Source organism: Hippopotamus amphibius, chromosome 2, assembly GCF_030028045.1.
Source record: "Hippopotamus amphibius kiboko isolate mHipAmp2 chromosome 2, mHipAmp2.hap2, whole genome shotgun sequence".
NCBI classification, from domain to species: domain Eukaryota; kingdom Metazoa; phylum Chordata; class Mammalia; order Artiodactyla; family Hippopotamidae; genus Hippopotamus; species Hippopotamus amphibius.
This window is the reverse complement of record NC_080187.1, coordinates 174358862-174378198: the sequence shown is the minus strand read 5'-3', so window position 1 is coordinate 174378198 and position 19337 is coordinate 174358862. Positions and strand designations below refer to the sequence as shown.

At 37.3% G+C, this 19337-nt stretch overlaps 3 protein-coding genes across 3 annotated transcripts; 1 reads left to right on the top strand and 2 right to left on the bottom strand.

Moving 5' to 3' along the window:
* Window positions 1-1601: 1601 nt before the first annotated feature.
* Window positions 1602-2543, top strand: LOC130846471 (olfactory receptor 1509). Its single transcript, XM_057724749.1, has one exon. The coding sequence runs from the start codon at window positions 1602-1604 to the stop codon at window positions 2541-2543; it is 942 nt and encodes a 313-aa protein (XP_057580732.1).
* A 6965-nt stretch (window positions 2544-9508) lies between these two features.
* Window positions 9509-10456, bottom strand: LOC130846719 (olfactory receptor 4E1). Its single transcript, XM_057725109.1, has one exon. It carries the CDS (start codon window positions 10454-10456, stop codon window positions 9509-9511), a length of 948 nt encoding a protein of 315 aa, XP_057581092.1.
* A 6389-nt stretch (window positions 10457-16845) lies between these two features.
* Window positions 16846-17709, bottom strand: LOC130845928 (ragulator complex protein LAMTOR3). Its single transcript, XM_057723788.1, has one exon. The coding sequence runs from the start codon at window positions 17617-17619 to the stop codon at window positions 17245-17247; it is 375 nt and encodes a 124-aa protein (XP_057579771.1). The 5' UTR covers window positions 17620-17709; the 3' UTR covers window positions 16846-17244.
* Window positions 17710-19337: the final 1628 nt, after the last annotated feature.

Below are 19337 nucleotides of genomic sequence, written 5' to 3'. Positions count from 1 at the left end.
AAAAGGTCCATGACTGTTGTTTTAAATAATGCTGTAATTAATATTTTCTTGCATTTAGCTTTTTCCATAGTTTGGATGCTTAGGAAATTCCTGCAAGTGAAATAATTGGCTCAAGAATATAAATATTTTTTATGGTTTGTGGTAAATGTTTCCTAAACTCTGTTGTAGTTTTTGGCCAGTCAATCAGTATAGAAAATTACAGGTAATATAACTTTAGCGTTTATACAATAATATCTTCTAGGGGACAAATCATATTACAAAATAAAAAAATTTGGTTTTTAAAGTCATTTATTAGCTGCACTGTGAAGAAGGATTGGATTCTTTTTCAGGGTACCTAAGAAGTTAGGTTAAGTTCAAATAAAAATATCTTTGGCATACCTACTGTGTTCTAGAAGCCATGTTAAGTGCTGCAAGGCATAAGTCATATGTGCCTATTGCTTTTCAAGAAAATTTCAATTTAATGGGGAGCAAAAACAGATGTCTTATTTTGTACTTTCTTTTACATAAAAGAAGTATGAAGTGAAGAGATAGGATTTGATTGGATCATTTTTTTTAAAGGTATTGCTCTTTGAGGTAATCTTAGAGGATGAATAGTATTTTAATAGTCAGCAATGAGGAGAGTATAGTTGATTAGAGGGTATGTTTTCTGGGCAGAGAGAACAGCATAAATACAGGCAAAGATTTTGGAAAGTAAGTAGGTGGAGGTAGCATGGCTGGAGCATATTAACTTGCTTGGCTGGAGAGAAGATGCAATACTGAAAAAATAAATATGCAGCAGATTGTTACAGGCTTTGAAGGTACTTTTAATTTGATAGGAAGAGTGAACTAGCGGGACTTCCCTGGTGGCGCAGTGGTTAAGAATCTGCCTGTCAATGCAGGGGACATGGGTTCCATTCTTGGTCTGGGAAGATCCCACATGCCACGGAGCTACTAAGCCCATGCGCCACAACTACTGAGCCTGCGCTCTAGAGCCCGTGAGCCACAGCTCCTGAACCTGCGTGCTGCAACTACTGAAGCCTGAAAGCCTAGAGCCCATGCTCTGGAACAAGACACCACAATGAGAAGCCCGCATACCACAATAAAGAGTAGCCCCTGCTTGCTACAACTAGAGACAGCCTTGGCGCAGCAACAAAGACCCAATGGAGCCAAATAAATAAATAAATAAATAAATTGAAAAAAAGAGTGAAATAGTGAATGATTTTAGCTGGGAGTTTTATTTTGGAATATTAATTTGGCGTTACCTGTGGATTAGACTGAAAAGAAAAAAGCCAGCTAGCTAGTGGCTACAGGTTTTGGGCAACTTATTTATTCTTGTAGAGCTCACTTATCTCTTCTGCAAGACAGGAGCAGTAATGCTTATGCCATGGTGTGGTTATGGTTGAAGAGAATGGTGTATATAAAGTGCATGGAATGGCTCCTGAGGCATACTGGGTATATTATAACAATTGTTACTAAATTGATCCTATATTCCATATACCCTAATAATAAATAAGCAACTCAGATAGAAATGTAGAGTCACTTCAATTAGTTCCAGTTCTATAACATTAAGGCTAAATTAGTATTCATATTTTTTTCCCCAAGGTCCTTTGGAAACTCATCAGATGGATGCTCTAAACCAAACAAGAGTGCTTCAATTTGTCTTCTTGGGACTCACTGACAACTGGGTGCTGGAGATACTATTTTTCATGGCATTCTCAGTCATGTATGTGCTAACCCTTTTGGGGAACAGTCTCATCATGGTTACCATAGTCTTTACTCCACGTCTCAATACCCCAATGTATTTCTTCCTGAGCAATCTGTCCTTTATTGACATCTGCCACTCCTCTGTCACTGTTCCCAAGATGCTGGAGGGTTTGCTTTTAGAGAGAAAGACCATTGCCTTTGACAATTGCATTGCACAGCTCTTCTTCCTACATCTGTTTGCCTGTGCTGAGATCTTTCTGCTGACCATTATGGCCTATGATCGTTACGTAGCCATCTGTGCTCCATTATACTACCCCAATGTGATGAACATGAAGGTCTCTGTACAGCTTGTCTTTGCTCTCTGGTTGGGGGGTACTGTTCACTCACTGGTGCAGACCTTCTTGACCATTCGTCTGTCTTACTGTGGCCCCAACATCATTGATAGCTACTTCTGTGATGTTCCTCCTGTCATCAAGCTGGCCTGCGCAGATACATATCTCACGGGAATGCTGATTGTGTCCAATAGTGGAACCATTTCCCTCTCCTGTTTCCTGGCTTTGGTTACCTCCTACACCGTCATCTTAGTTTCTCTTAAAAAACAGTCAGCTGAAGGACGCAGGAAAGCTCTGTCTACCTGCTCAGCCCACTTCATGGTGGTTGCCCTCTTCTTTGGACCATGTATCTTCATCTACACTCGGCCAGACATCAGCTTCTCCATTGACAAAGTGGTATCTGTCTTCTACACGGTGGTCACCCCTGTGCTGAATCCCCTCATTTACACCTTGAGGAATGAGGAAGTAAAAAGTGCCATGAAGCATCTCAGACAGAGACGAGTTTTTTTCATGAAATCATGTACATGATGAGCTTGGAATTACAGATATTATTATGGTCATATCTTTAATGAGAGACTAAAAGTAAGAAATCAAAATCGTTAGGTGAAATGGCATGGGAAAAAAAAAAGGGAAAAAAAAAAGAAATGGCATAGAGCAGGGCAGACTTTTGCACTAGAAAGGGATTTATTAACTATTACTTAAATAAAGGAAAAAATCATATTGTAACATGTAAGGGAAAAGGATCTGGAAAAGTTTAAAGAAGACTTCTAGTGTTACCAGCGAAAGAATACACAGACTTTGGGGCATGGTCTCAGTTTCGGGAACAAGTAAAGTTGTGAGAGAACCTACTTTTTTGATTTGTACTGTTCTTTAGGTTATTGCCTCTGGGAAGCTGTACATCGCACCTGTGTTTTATACATTATAGTGGTTTTAATCCTGCTTTCAAATATAAATATCTTCAAGGTGTTTATTTAAGCCTTATCGTATTAAATATTGAAGTAAATTTAGTCACTTTGAAAGTGATTCATTTATTTCTACATCTATTTTGTACTTTTTGTAGTACTTTATTTTGACAAAATCAAAAGTGGAGATGTATTAGAACTTATTTAAAAATAAACTTTATTGAGGTAGAAATTAATTACACAAAATGTACTCATTTTAATTGTACAGTTTAATAAAACTTGACAAAGGTACACCCATCTAACTATCTCCCTAATCAAGATATAGAATATTTCCATCACATCAAAAAGTTTCTTCAGCACCTTCCCAGGCAATCACTTTATCCCCACCCAAGCACCCAAGCATCTGATTTTTTGTCACTGTAAACTAAATTTGTCTTTCCTAGAGTTTCATATAAATTGAATCATACAGTATGTACTCTTTTATGCCTGACTTCTTTTGCTCTGCATGCTGTTTCTGAGATTAATTCATGTCTTTGTGGGTCTCAGTAGTTTATTCCTTTTTATTTTTTTATTGTTGAGTAATATTTTATCATATGGGCATGCTACAATTTGTTTATTCACTCATGTATTGATGGACATTTGGATGTTTCTAGTTTTTTATAGTTATGAATAAAGTAGCTATAAACATTTATTTACAGGTTATTTTGGACATGTATTTTCCTTTCTCTTGGGTAAATACCTAGGAGTAGAATTATTGGGTCACATGGTAAGTGTATATTTAACTTGTAAGAAACTATAAGACAATTTTTCAAAGTCATTGTATGATTTTATACTCTCATCAGAAGTATGAGTTTAACATCCAGCAATGGGAACTGTCAATCTTTAATTTTAAGCATTCTAGTGAGTGTATGGTTTTACTCTTCATTTCCCTATTGATTGCTATTGAGAATCTTTTCATTTACTTTTCATGCTTTCATATGTCTTGTTTTGTGACTTCCTATTCAAATATTTTGCTCATTTATTTTTTGTCTTCTTGTCACTATGTTGTAAGAGTTCTTTGTATATTCTGGATATAAGACCTTTGATGAATCTATGTCTTGCCAGTATTTTTCTTACTCTCTGGCTTGCAGCTTTACTTTCTGAATGATATATTTTGAAGAGCAGAAGTTTAAATTTTGATTAAGTCCAATTTATTAATTTTTTACTTTGAGTTGATCCTTTCTGCGTCCTAAGAAATCTTTGCCTACACCAAAGTCTCGAAGACTTTCTCCTGTTTTCTTCTAGAAATTTTATAGTCTCAGCTTTAAATTTTAGGTCTGTGATCCATTTTGAGTTTACTTTGTTATATGGTATAAGATGAAGGTTGAGATTCATTTCTTTAATCTAGTTGGTTGACTCAGCACCATTTGAAAAGACTTTTTGCGCATTGAGTTACCTTGACACCTCTGTTGAAAATCAGTTGACCTTTTAAGTGTCTATTTTTGGATTTTATATTCTGTTCCGTTGACCTGTATGCCTACATTTAAATCAACAACGCATTGTCTTGGTTACTTTATAGTAAATCTTGAAGTTATATAGTGTGAGCCCTCAAAATTTCTTCTTTTTCAAAATTGTTTTGCTATTTCAAATTCTTTGTATTTTTGTGTAAATTTTTATCAAAAGCTTGTATAGTTCTACAAAGAATAGTGCTGAAACTTAGATTAGGATTGCATTGAATCTATAGATCAGTTTGGGAAAGAATAGACATCTTAATGATCTACAGCTTTTCAACCCATTAACCTGGTATATCCCTTTATTTATTTAGGTTCTCTTTGATTTTTATCAGCAATATTAGTCATCTTCATTTGTAATCACACATATTATATTAAATTTGTTCCTAAGTATTTTATGCTTGTTGATGTGATTTTTAATTTAATTATATTAGTTACATTAATTTAATTAAATTATTTTTTGGTAGTGTATAGAAATACAATTAATTTACATACAGTTGACCCTTGAACAATGTGGGTTTCAATTGCATGGGTCCACTTATGATGGATGTGTTAATTAGCTTGATTGTGGTAATCATTTTACAATGTATACATATATCAAATTATCATATCATGTTTTACACTTTGTATTCAATTTTTGTCAATTAGTCCTCAATAAACCTGGGAAGAAGAAGAACGAGAATGCAATGTAGCCCTGTTGACACCTTGATTTTAGTTCAGTGAAATTTGTGTTGAACTTCTGACAGAGCTGTAAGAGAATAAATTTATGCTGATTTAAGCTTCTAAGTTTGTGGTAAAGTTGTTACAGCAGCAATAAAAAATCAATACAGATTTGTTTACATGAGATTTTTTTTTTGCCCAATAAAGGAAGTGTATGCATCTCTATGAAAAAAACTACAAAGCTCTGCTGAGAAAATGTGAAGAGACAGAGATGTATACATGTCTCTATAAAATAATAAAAAATTGTTAATATAATGGACCTAATTATAGATTTGATTTACTCAACTTAAAAACTCCACAGGAGAAAAGGGAACTCTCCTGCACTGTTGGTGGGAATGTAAGCTGGTACAGCCACTAAGGAAAACAGTTTGGAGGTTCCTTAAAAAACTAAAAATGGAACTACCATATGATCCAGTAATCCCACTACTGGACATATACCCAGAGAAAACCATAATCCAAAAAGAAACATGTACCATAATGTTTATTGCAGCACTATTTACAATAGCCAGGACATGGAAGCAACCTAAATGCCCATCAACAAATGAATGGATAAAGAAGATGTGGCATATATATCCAATGGAAAATTACTCAGCCATAAAAAGGAGCTATATGTAATGAGGTGGATAGACCTAGAGTCTGTCTTACAGAGTGAAGTAAGCCAGAAAGAGAAAAACAAATACTGTATGCTAACTCATATATACGGAATCTAAAAAAGGAAAAAAAAAGGTACTGATGAACCCAGTGACAGGGCAAGAATAAGGATGCAAATGCAGAGAATGGACTGGAGGACACGGGGTTGGTGGAGGTGGGGGGGGGTGAAGGGGAAGCTGGGACGAAGGGAGAGAGGAGCATAGACATATTTACACTACCAACTGTAAAATAGATAGCTAGTGGGAAGTTGCTGTATTACAAAGGGAGTCCAACTCGAGGATGGAAGATGCCTTAGAGGGCCAGGACAGAGAGGGTGGGAGGGAGTCACGAGAGGGAGGGGATATGGGGATATATGTATAAATACAGCTGATTCACTTTGGTGTACCTCAAAAGCTGGTACAAGAGTGTAAAGCAATTATATTCCAATAAAGAGCTTAAAAAAAACCACAACAAAACTCCACAGGACTTTTTTGGGTAAAATTTTCAATAATATTCTAAAATTTGTTTGAAGAAATAGGTGAAAATAGTTAAGAAGCTGTTTAGATTTACATAATTTCAGAGTACTAATTTCCTGAATTAAGTAATATCACTCTTTGGGAGAAGTACAACAATTTATTGTGGAATGGACAAGTCCAAATCAAGAAGACTCCATGGCAAATTGCTTAGGTAAAGAGGATGATGATGTACTGTGACCAAAAGGATAGGATTAGAGGACCCAATAGCTGGTCAGAAAGCTGCCATATAAACTAGTCATACCAATTTTAATGGAGATAATAGAACAAAATAGAATACACTTAATAATAAAAATATACCTAACCTTTCTTTGATTATTCTGAAAGGAATTAGAATTGATTGAGGTCTTTGGGTTATTATTCTACCAAGTTCTGTTTACTTGTAGAGATAATGTTTGTGAGTACTTTAGGGAATTGGGTTCCAGATAATATGGACATCCACGTACACAACACAGAGTGAGTGACTCACTAACCCCAGCTGAAAGGTAAGAAATGATTGAAATGACAGAAAGTACTCAAAAGGACAAAGAACAAGAAGCAGTTTACTAAACTGGGGGACGTTCATGAAAATATCTAAACACCATTGCATGCAAATTGACAAACAAATGCAGCATATTGTCAATCCCCTACAATTTTCATAGATAACCCAAGTCAAAACCAGAGTTTTATGTATTTGTGATGAAATTAGGCCAGATATCACTACTATACATACCTGAAAAACTTAGAAAAATGATCTAATTATGCCTCTCCATTCTGGACTTTTATATGCACAGATTTTTCATATTCATTAGTACCTTTTATGCAGAAATAAATTCCGAAAGCCTTATTTGTTTATTTCTATTATGGCAATATTAGTCACTCTATTGCAGAGAAGATTATAATCTGAGGAATTCAGCTGTCTATTACAAAGTTGCTGAACACATTTCTATGTGATAAATAATGATCCCTGTCTCCTCTTTAAAGTAACTCAACCACAGAACCAAGAGTCAAGATATTTTCATTTTACTCTTTTCTATTTATTTAGTGAACACATTTTCTCTCATCCCTGAGTCTAAAAAGCTAGTTCTGTGAATTGGAGAATAAATGCTTTACTTTACCTCCCCGGAGAGTTGTGAGGATTAATATGATTGAAGATCAGTAGTATTAGAAAATTTGCAGCAACTATTAAAGAAAGCAAACATGAGATTGTTCCACTGTAGTTTTACCAGCTACCACTTAAGGACTGCAATGAAGTGTTGTCTTACTATCATTGCGGGTGTTCCTCTGTGTGGCTGATTCCTGCACAAAGCAGTTCTATTTGGACTCTTTGATGAGCTATATCTCTTGATTGTCTGCCATTACCTACAATAAAAGCATTTATTTCATACAAATTCTACAATTCTCAAATTCAGTTTAGTTATTCCACCAACCAGTCCCAGTGAATGTAGTTTTATACTGTGCAGAGAGTTACCTTTGGGAATGAGACTATTATTAGAATCATCGGTTGGAAATTAAATTGTGCTGCCCAGAAAACCCTACAGAATGCCTTAATACCATAACAACCATACTTCTGTATAACTGAAATGGCTTATAGGGGTTGAATTTCCTGCTTAACACATTTCCAGGCAAAAGTACCACAAAAAATATGACATGGGTCTTGTGACCCACATGTTTATTGACCGCACCCTTACTGATTGCCTGGGAAATCCCACAGCATTTAAGCATGCCCTTCTCACTGATGGAGACAGAGTGAACTATTGGGTCCCATTATGCCATACTTTTTTGTATATAGGTATGTGAGACACTGTTGTTTGAAATATCCTCTTCATATCCCCTGTTATCCAATCCACTGAGCACACACCACTCAGAGCACAATGTATCACAATGCTACAATGTGTGTCACCACAACTAGACTCAAGATGCTGGATTATAGACCACGTATTATTCAACGTTTTCTCCCAGACATTAGTGCAAAATTGAGTGACTATTCTATGATAATAAATGCTTAGTTGAATGAATTCTCTACATAATAACTAGAATAATTTCATTAAAACACAAATTGTATCATGTCTGTTCCGTGCTTGCACCATTCTGATAGCTTCCCACTGCCCTGAAAAATATTCTGAACTCCTTGAAAGGACATGAAAGTATTCCTGTTACTTCTCCAATATCATCTCTCACCATTCTCTGCCTCATAGTCAAAGCTGTAACCACATTGGTCTTTTACTTCTTGGAACAAGCCAAGGTCTTTCTGAACATAGATATTTACAACCGCCATTTCCTCTGCCTAGGATGTTCATCGCCTCTCTTTTCTCATGGTTGGCTCTTTTTCATCTTTCAGACCTTAGCTTAAATGCCATTTCCTCAGAGAGGCCCTCCCAGACTAACCAATCTAAAGGCAGCCTCTTCTGTAACTCTCTAACAGCATCGTCTTTCATGGCATTTGTCATGATCTGTAATTAAAATTTGTTTATACTTTTGTTTTCTATTCACTAGACTCTAAACAACATAAAAGAGGGATTTTTTTTTTTGGGGGGGGGATTATATGTTTTATTTATGATTATAAACCTAGTACTTAGCACATAATAGGTGCTCAGTAAATATTTGTCAAATGAATGGATAATGAGCTATCCCCATTTCATTGTTTTGATGGAAGATTTTTTCCTGGATATTTGAGGATATCAATAACTTCAGTGGTTCAAAGTCTTCTTTCTACATCACTGAAGTCATACATGAACTTACTCTGCCAGCTTTACTGGTGTTTGCTAAGCTATCTAGGCAAGCGTCTGAATGAATGATGCTGGCAAGCACTGTCCGGAAATCTGAACGTCTGTTTAGACCTTGGTTACTACCCTAAGACAAAAGCAGGGAGAGGAAGCATGATGTAATGAAAATAACATGAGTTTGTGTTGATATATTTGGCTTAACATCCTGCCTTCATCATTTCCTAGCTGGGCGATCTCCGGTATGCTATTTGCTCTCTTTGAGCTTTGGCTTCTTCATGTGTAAACAAGCATAATACATACCTCACAGGTAGGTTGTGAGAATGAAGTAATTGCACACTGCCTAGAACAATTTCCAGCCTGTGGATGATATTAATAGTTATTGCTCTGATTGTCAAATATTGGACTAGAACATAGTTTTATGTCATATAGTTTGATAAATGTGGTTTTGTAACTTATCTTTGCAAGGTATTTCTTTGATTTGGAGCACCAAACATCTTAAGGGCTTAGACATTTTCATTTTTTTTCTCTTCCCTCCACCCTCCCCATTAACTTGTTCAAGGCATTCTTCATGTCTTCATTCCTAAGAGTATAGATGACAGGGTTCAACAGGGGTGTGAGAGCGGTGAAAAACACAGACACCACCTTATCCTCTGGGAGGCTGGTGGATGGACGGGAATAGATGAAGATGCAGTGTCCCAGGAACAGTGTGACTACGGTGAGGTGGGCTGCACAGGTGAACAGGGCCTTCCGCCTGCCTTCTGAGATCTGCTGCCTCAGACTCACCAGGATGACTGCGTAGGACACCATGAGGACCACAAAACAGACCACGGAGATTAGCCCACTGTTGGAGATGATGAGAATCTCAATGATGTGGGTATCAGTGCAGGCCAGTTTGATCACCTGAGGTATATCACAGAAAAAGTTGTCAATCTCATCAGAACCACAGTAGGGCAGCTTGATGGTTAGGGAGGTCAGGGCTAGTGAGTGGATGGTACCCCCTGTCCAGAGGGCCACAGCCAGCAGCACACATACTTTCCAATTCATCACTGTCATGTACTGCAGGGGTTTGCAAATGGCCACATACCGATCATAGGCCATGACAGTGAGAAGAAAGATCTCTGTGCAGGCAAAGAGGTGCAGGAAGAACATCTGAGTTACACAGGCATCAAAGGAGATGAGCTTCTTCTCTGACCAGGTGTCTATCAGCATCCTGGGGACAGTGACAGTGGAGTGGCAGACATCGATAAAGGACAGGTTGCTAAGAAAGAAATACATGGGGGTATGGAGCCGACGGTCATAGGTAATAGTTATGACAATGAGGATGTTCCCAGTCAGTGTTAGGACGTAGAAAATGAGGAACATGGCAAATGCAGCCATCTGTATATTCTGATTTACAGATAAACCTCTAAGCCAAAAATATGTCACTAAATTTGTTTGATTGAGTAGGACAGCCTCTTCCATTCTCATTGTTGGACACTCCTGTCAAGAATTAGAAAAAAAAACACTTAACATCTGCATTCATCACTTGGTTACTTAACTTCTTCTGTATTTTTGACTTTTCTCTCCATCTAGAATTTCTAGTGAAACATCTCATTTTAAAATTCCCATTTGGGATATATGTATAAATATAGCTGATTCACTCTGGTGTACCACCAAAGCTGGTACAAGAGTGTAAAGCAATTATATTCCAATAAAGAGCTTAAAAAAATAAAAAAATAAAATCCCCATTTGGGACTTCCCTGGTGGTGCAGTGGTAAAGAACCCCCCTGCCAATGCAGAGGACACGGGTTCAATCCCTGGTCCGGGAAGATCTCACATGCCTCGGAGCAACTAAGCCCGTGTGCCACAACTACTGAGCCTGTGCTCTAGAGCCTGCGAGCCACAACTACTGAAGCCTGTGCACCTAGAGCCCGTGCTCTGCAACAAGAGAAGCCACTGCACTGAGAAGCCCTTGCACTGCAATGAACAGTAGCCCTCACTCGCCACAACTAGAGAAAGCCTGCGTAGCAACGAAGACCCAACACATCCAATACACACAAACGCACACAAAATCCCCATTCAACATCTTAAATCATTCTGGACAGGTAGTAGTTGCTAAACATACACTTTTGGAATAATAGAATAGAGAAAATTGATTCACTAAGAGATATAAAATATTACTAATAAGAAAAAATTATCAAATTGTTAAATACATGCAGTTTATTGTATGTCAATTTTATCTCAAAAGGTCTTAAAGAAAAAAAAGAGATATAAAATAATCTTGGATAGGGAGGAATCAAATAAAGTTATTTCTCCCTTATTGTAGTAAAATATCAGTGTTTAGCCTTAGGTTATAGATTTTTATAGAAAAAATTAAGGTTCTTCTTACCCTTGATAAGTAATTTGTCCAAGGTTACACAAATTCTGGCCTTGAACACAGTTTTCTTTATTGTCCTGTTGACTGCATTTTCATTGACCCAAAACTTTGCTTCTCTGTTTGCTCTACCATGATATCCTGAGACTGTAATTTCAATGATCTAGCTTTCAGAAGGTAGAAAATTTTCACCAAGCTGCTGGCAATGTGGTGTTTTTTGAATGATTCTTTAGTGGAGGCTGGATAAAACCCAGAAAAACTCAGAAAATCTGGAGACGCTAAAGGAAGACTTGCTTATTTTTCACCTTTGAGTTGAGAGCAAACGTGCTCGTTCTTAAACTGGAGGTCAATGTCCAGGCCTAACAGCATCACTGTCTTGACTAGGTTATCCTCAGTTCTTTTTAAAGTCCAATTCTGTTGTCTGACTTACTGAACCACAGTAAAACAAATGTAATTGCTTTTAAAAAAATTAGCCTATCTTTGACCCAAGCATCACTAATTTTTATAAGAAATGTATATATTATATAGAGTCACAAGATCTTAGCTCTTAAGGGGATTTAAGAGTTCACCTAATTTTTTATTATTATTGTTCTTCTTCTTCTTATTTTACAAACAGAGAGAATAAGGCACAGAGAGGTAAAGCAACTGGGCCAAGTTTATAGAGAATTGGAGTAATAGCTGAGTCTAGAGCTTGGGCCTCCTGACTTTTGGTCCAGGCTTTCTTTACTCTACCATCACTCTGACCTGAACTTTTGTGGTGATTGGCTTAATTGAGCTATTAAGTAAAATGTGTCTCAGTGACCTTGCTCCTCCTCTCCTAAGTGTCTTGGGATGGCTTGGGTGGGCATTTGTGGGGAGCCTCTCTTCCCTAGCTTGGCTCTTATGTGCCACTGCCTCGATGTGGAGCCTTCCAGGGGTGGCACACCCAAGCAAGCTGCCCTCTTGGTTCCTTGGGAGTTATCATCCTATGCTACCTTCTTCCCATCACTGATGACTACAGGTTCTTTATTTTGTCCCACAAGATCAGGATTTCTGCCAGACAGATGAATCAACTCCACACTGTTTACATAAAAAAGATAGAGAAAACTTCTCTTTTGCTCCATCACCCTTTCTTCTCAAATATTTCCTATGCCTTATTATGCCCATCTTCTGCAGACAATGGCATTTTTGTTGTCTGTGTCAGAAGAAAGACTAATGGCAGTGTCAAGTCAGAGAACTAGCAAAGCAGATCTGTGGCAAAGAAGGTATTTTGGGGGGCAGAGAAGACTTTCAGTTATCATTTGAGTTAAACTCATGGTATCTAGTGCTTGGATTAATATTTATAGTAACATCTTAATGTAGCTATGGATTGATTTCACTATTTAGAAATTTTTCTTAGAGTGTTCACTTAAAGTTTTTGCTCCAGAAAAGTATTTTAAATATTTGATGACTTACATCTGTTATCTTTGTAATTTATTAAGTTCTAAAAGAATGATTGCAAAATTGAAAGCTAAAGACCTAACCAAGAATAGAGTCAAGGGTTTATTTTAAAATCAGTATGAAAAATTTCATCTGCACACATAGAAAAGCATATGCAGGTTGAGAACTAGCTCTGAAACAAGGACTGTTCCCTCCTCAGAGGATATGGATATACATTTTAACCAGACTTTTCCTGCTACCGTCAACTGAACTTTTTCCATCACTATTATTTTTTTTCTATTTCTGTGGTGACACAGGAAAAAATGTTTTGAAAAAAGGGACATGTGTTCAACTGCAGTAGGAATTTTGTGTTAGTTTATGTCAAGAATATGGTTCACACATTAAAAAAATCTAGTGTCTATTGCATGCATTTCAGAAAAACAGGAGAAAACATTTAAGAGCAGAAACAGAATAAAACTAAAACGTCTATAAAACTCACCGAGTTGCTTCTGTTGCTCTCAGCACCTCTAAAGAGAACTGAATTGTTAGTCTTGTAGTTTCAATATCAAGAGAATTATCTTGCAGTAGAAATAAGAATTTATTTTTAAGCTTGAAAAGTCAAATAACTGCATTTACCTTGATTTTTTTCATGAGGAATATCAGAGCCCTCGAAGTTCCCTTGGGTCTTATTCACAGTTTTTGGTAATAAGTCACAGTCGATATATTTGGTGATATTTTACCAGAGGTACTTCAGCATTTATGCAAAATCACACCTTTGTATCTATGTTATTATCATGCTTTTCAATATGTAGAGCATACAGCTCTGCACTAAGATTTTCTAGAATTGGTTTTCAGTCAACTGAAGATGTGGTATAGGAATGATATCTTTTTCCCCTTTGTCAGGCTGTAGTGATGAGTAGAAGGGATTAAAAGCCACTACCAACAACTTTTGCAGGCACGCTAGTTTACCAGGACACGAAACTTGACCCAATTATTCAGAACCAGTGTAACTGAAGCATCCTGTTTTCTTTTCAGCGCACTCTCTAGGTGTAAATTTTGTCTTGCTCGTTTCAGATGGTTTATTCCGCCTTCAAGGACTGAAGGGAAATCTGTAGAGAAAGAAAGCAGCTGGCAAGGGCAGCTGCAGTGTTGGTATTGTTCTACCTGATTTATATAGGCTATATGGGAACTTTTAAGCAATGACATCAGCTTACCCTAGTCACCAGTTAGAAAAAGTTAATTCTGTGGGGACTGAAGTTATGGGCTTTGCAATCTTCACTAAGGGCATTTAATGAGAAAGCAGGGCTTCAACATCTAAATCTTTAGGATGTGGTTATATTGATTAAATGAACTACTATTTAGCGATTACTTACTATGTGCTAAGTATTAGGTTGAGGGGATTTCCTGTTTTCTTATCTAATTCGTATAAAAACACACAGTTGGGGGATGGGCCATGGAGTTAAAAATTTAATCAGCTCTCTGCCAGAGGTCAAGTGTTTGGACTCTAGAGTCAGATTGCTTGAGCACAAATTCCAACATCCTAAGCATGTAAATTTGGGCAAGTTATTTAACCTCTGGGCCTCCGTTTTCTCATCCATTAAATGTGAATAAAAATGGTACCTTTTTTTTACAGCTCTTGAAATCTTTGCAAGGCATGTGGCACTTAATAAATGTGTTATCTACATTAATATAATTATGTAACATGCAATTCAAAGAAACAAACCCCAAAGCCACCACTAATTACAAGCCAACTTTTTTTTCCCATCACTTATTCATTACTTTAGATAATAATGAAAAATTAGAACCTCTTGCTCTAATTCCCGTTTTGTTTTCTCTGCTTAGATATATGAGTTTGATAGTTTAAATTGGTAAAGGAAGAATCCAAAGGAGAGGGATGAAGGTTATACTTTGAATTACAAGATTGAATTGTTTTGTGGGATGGTTAGGATATCCAAAATAAAGGGTGTGGAGTTAGAAGTAAGCTTTTAGCCAACTCTCCATGCAACAGTGTGTGGAAGAGAAGATGGTAACAGAGGGAAAGTGTCAGAAGTGACCAAAAACTCCTACTCCCAAGGACTCATGGCTTGGGCATCTTTTCCCCAGTTTTCTTGCTGGATTCATCATCGCTAATCAGGAGCCAGATTTGACTATCTTAGAAAACCATGTGCTTCCAAAACTTACATATATTGCTACTTGGCTAACGTGGGACTTCTATTGTCACATAGGCAATCAGGGTACACATTAGGAAGAGCGATATGCTGACCATACTAATTCTCTAAACATTTGGAACTGAGATACTTTTTCACAGGCATAATATACCAAGGGCAATATAGAAAATGATGTTCAATTGATTATATGCCAATTTCTATCACCACTGTCATTGGTAAAATGAGAGGTTCAGAAATTAATTTTTGAACAATTTCTATGTGTTCCCTCTTCCTCTTGTAACCCTTGCCCCTGGCCCACTACTTTCCTCTGGCTGTGCACAGACTGCCACATCGGTGGCACTCAGGCTTTCCCTCCTTGGAAGTCCCTCACACTCCAAAATTGTCTATTCCTATTTCCTTCACAGAATAAATGAAAACAGTTGTTTAAACTTGCATAGCACTTTAGCATCTGAAAAGCTCTTTCAGGCCTACTGTTTTATTTGGTCTTCATAACACCTTGGTGAGGTAGAGAGTGTTAAAGAAAAACTGGTGTTAAGTGATTTTCACAGAGTTTACACATCAGGTAAGCACCTGAACCACGGCTTGAACTCAGGTAATCTGCTGCTGGATCTAGTACTTATTCTCTTAACTTCACTTGGATGCTGCCATTTATAAAGGAGCACTAGATTTTGATCTTACCACCTATAGAAGATGCATACTTTTTTTTTTTTTTTTTTGGCACACGGGCTTAGTTGCTCCGCGGCATGTGGGATCTTCCTAGAGCTGGGATCGAACCCGTGACCCCTGCATTGGCAGGCGGATTCTTAACCACTGCGCCACCTAGGAAACCCCAGAAGATGCATACTTAAAAGTGTTGCTTGTTCACTTATATGTCAAATCTGAAAAAAAAAAAAAAAACCAAACCAAATAAACAAAGAAAAAAAAATGAACTCAAAGAAACAGAGAACAGATTGGTTGTTGCCATAAGCAGGGGATGGGGTGTGGACAAAATGGGTGAAGAGGGTCAAAAAGTACAAACCTCTAGCTGTAAAATAAGTCACGGGGATATAATGTACAGAATGGTGACTATAGTTAATGATACTGCATTGCATATTTGAAAGTTGCCAAGAGAGTAAATCTTAAAAGTTCTCCTCAGAAGAAAAAATAATTGTAACTATCTATGGTGATGGATGTTAACTACTTATTGTGGTGATCATTTTGAATTATATACAAATACCAAATCATTACATTGTATACCTGAAACTAATATAATGTTATATATTAATTATATCTCAATAAAGAGTTGCTTGTTAAATCATGTAGAATTTTTTCATAGGTATAGGGAAGAGATAATTTTTTAAGAATTCTTTGATCTTACTGATTCTTTGGTATTCTCTCACTCCTTCCTTCTTTCAGTTCTATTCTCTCCATTCCAAAAGATCAAAATGATATGGTCACTTCTGAAAGGTCACTGACTCTCTACTAAAAGCAATAAATCAGCAGTCAACAACCTAGGGTAGGTACAATGTCATATTTAGTATAGTATGAGATTAGAAGTTCATATGAGTAATGATTCTTTCCTATGAGGAGTTTACAGTACAGTGAAGTAAGATGGCATTTATTTTAGGAATTTAAGGAAATCCTTTGAAAAAAACTTTGACATCATATTGCCCAGTAAATGCAATAGGAATTAACAACGTGATGTGACCTTCTGTCCCAGCCCCTCCACACCCCTCGCAGCAGAGGGGAAGGGAACCAACAGAGCTTGCATGCTCTTGGTGAGAACATCATTCTCCCCTCCAACAAATCGGACCCAAAGAGGAAGCTACAATTAGATCTTTTTTTTTTTTTTTTTAGTGATTGTACTGATTTTATTACTTTTACTAAGCCATTTTACCTTCTTCACACTCAACACAAAGAAAATAATATGAAGAAAAATATGTTCTCATTATTCACAATAAAAAGAGTCTGCTTCATTCTGCAGGCCTGGCATACTGTACAATAGGGAACACTCCATGGCTCAAGTGGATCAAAGTATCATATTGATTCTGAGCCACCGAACAGAATCTCACGCGTATTTGGTGACTGGACTAACTCCATAGGAGCTGTGATAGACTGAACCATTTCTGTGGTATCCCGACCTCATTAAATAAGAAAAAGCCATACACGAGAAAAGATAACAATCAATCTGTCCATAAATTCTATCTACTGGCTTTTTCTCTAGCGGAAGGTGGAAAAAGAGGCCCTTTCTTGAGTACATGGATACAAGTGTTGTTGGTGTCCAAAGATTGCTGGATTGATACGGTGTCTGATATAATGAAGATAAGGTATACACTGAAACCACTGCTAGATTAAGAAACTTCCACAACTTGTCTCAATTCTTCAAATAATGGAGCAAGTTCCTTTTCTAGGCTGACAATTAGTCCTGTATTAGCATTGCTGCTGGCTATGAAACTCACCACCAAAGGTAAACGATTGAATTGAACCACCTGATAGGTGTTATAGTAACAGATGATACTTTTATTTTTTGAAAGTCCAAGTTTGCTCCCTTGGTCTGTTGCAAGGGCAAAAGTAGACAAGAAGCCAGGTCTCAAAGCATGCTCTGGAGCATTGTCATTGGCCACTTTAATGACAGGCACGCCATCTCTATCTGACACAACAATAGCATGGAGTCCCTCAACACTTGGCAATTTTTTATACAGGAATCGTTTTAGGTCATCCGCCATGATGAACCCCTTTCTCCCGCAGGATCAACTCCACGCCTGGGTTTCTGGGCTGCTTGGTTCTCTAAGCTGTTACTTCAGCGACAGCTTCTGAGACAGTTCCTCTAAAAGCCTCTGTCACATCTACAATTAGATCTTGTTACCTATCCACCTCCATCTCATCAAACCCTATCTGCTGTTCATCTCAGTCTTCTTATTTTTGAAACTTCTACTCACTTCTTATCTCCTTAAGTCTTGGTACTTTCCCTAGTCAAACTCTTATCCTTCTCTGGCTCTTCACTGTGACCTCTGGATAGCATTTTGCACGTGGAATCCCCAATCTCTTTTCTGCACATTACCTTCACATTCCTGCTCTATGCACCTGTCTCCTGCAGCCCTCTTAAACAGTACGAGCTTTTTCTCCTATGTTAGGACTCAAGTTTTGGTAGGTGTCTTTTAAAAAAAATTATTTATTTATATATTTATTATTTAACAGGTGCTGATTCAGATTTTTCTTTCCCCCTTTGTAAAAAGTCATCTTTTGAAGAAAATTCTATCAGACTATTCCACTTGCAACCCTTTCTTATTGTATTTTCAATTGTCCTCTAGGCCATTCCACCTCCTTCCTCGAAGACTTTGGCCTTTGCCGTCATCCTCACAAATGATCCATACAGTACTCTTGTCTCAGTTCTTTAGCATCTTCTCCAGAAAGAAGGAAAACACATGACTGTATAGATGGTCTCATCTTCAAGTTTTGACCACAACTTCAAATAGGCAATTCTACTACATTTTCCATAGCCAATTTAGTTTTTTACTCTCCATGGTAATTATTTTATTTTATTTTTTATTATTTATTCATTTACTTATTTGGCTGCATTGGGTCTTCGTTGTGGCACACGGGATCTTTTTTGTGGAGTGTGGGATCTTTAGTTGCGGCATGTGAACTCTTAGTTGTGGCATGTGGGATCTAGTTCCCTGACCAGGGATTGAACCCAGGCCCCTTGCATTGGGAGCAAGGAGTCTTAACCTGCTGGACCAACAGGGAAGTCCCCATGGTAAGTATTTTACATTGACCGAAGTCAAATCTTGCTTATTATTTCAATGAGAAATAGAAGTAATGAGAAGAGAACGTTTAACCCATCCCATTGTTAAATCCATCCACTATTTGCATCTGAACCTATAAACTGCCCACACTTGTAATGGATATCCTGCTCTCTCTAAGGCCAACCCCTCCATTTGTACCTAGGTTCCCATTTTTTCTTGCCTCTCAAGGACTTTACTCCTGTAATTTCCTATCTGTACATCATCAAACTTTGTCACTGTTTAATCATTCCTACCAGCAATCAAACATACTATAATAATTCTGGTACCAAAAAACCCTTTCTTGATTCCACATTTCCCTCAAATCACTACCTAATTTTTCTGTTCATTTTTAGCAAAATTCCTCAGAAGAATTACCTCTACTCATTGGCTCCATTTCATCTCCTATCATTTCTTTATTGAATCTACTCCAATCTGGCTTTATGTCTCAATCACTCCACTAAAGTTGCTCTTATCTAGGTCAGCAGTGACACACATATTGGTCAATTCAGTGGATAGTTCTTGGTCCTTATCTCACTTAAGTTTTCAGCACCCTGTTTTTCCTCCTGCATCTGTGATATCCATATTGCCATCACTGTCAAAGTTTTGTTCATCAGGAGGTTGTCCGGAGACTGTTTTCTGTAGTTGGACTAAGATTAATC

What these genes read in the sequence shown, in the direction of transcription:
- LOC130846471 (XM_057724749.1), top strand. Translation starts at nt 1,602, where the DNA reads ATGGATGCTCTAAACCAAACAAGAGTGCTTCAATTTGTCTTCTTGGGA.
- LOC130846719 (XM_057725109.1), bottom strand. Translation starts at nt 10,456, where the DNA reads ATGGAAGAGGCTGTCCTACTCAATCAAACAAATTTAGTGACATATTTT.
- LOC130845928 (XM_057723788.1), bottom strand. Translation starts at nt 17,619, where the DNA reads ATGGCGGATGACCTAAAACGATTCCTGTATAAAAAATTGCCAAGTGTT.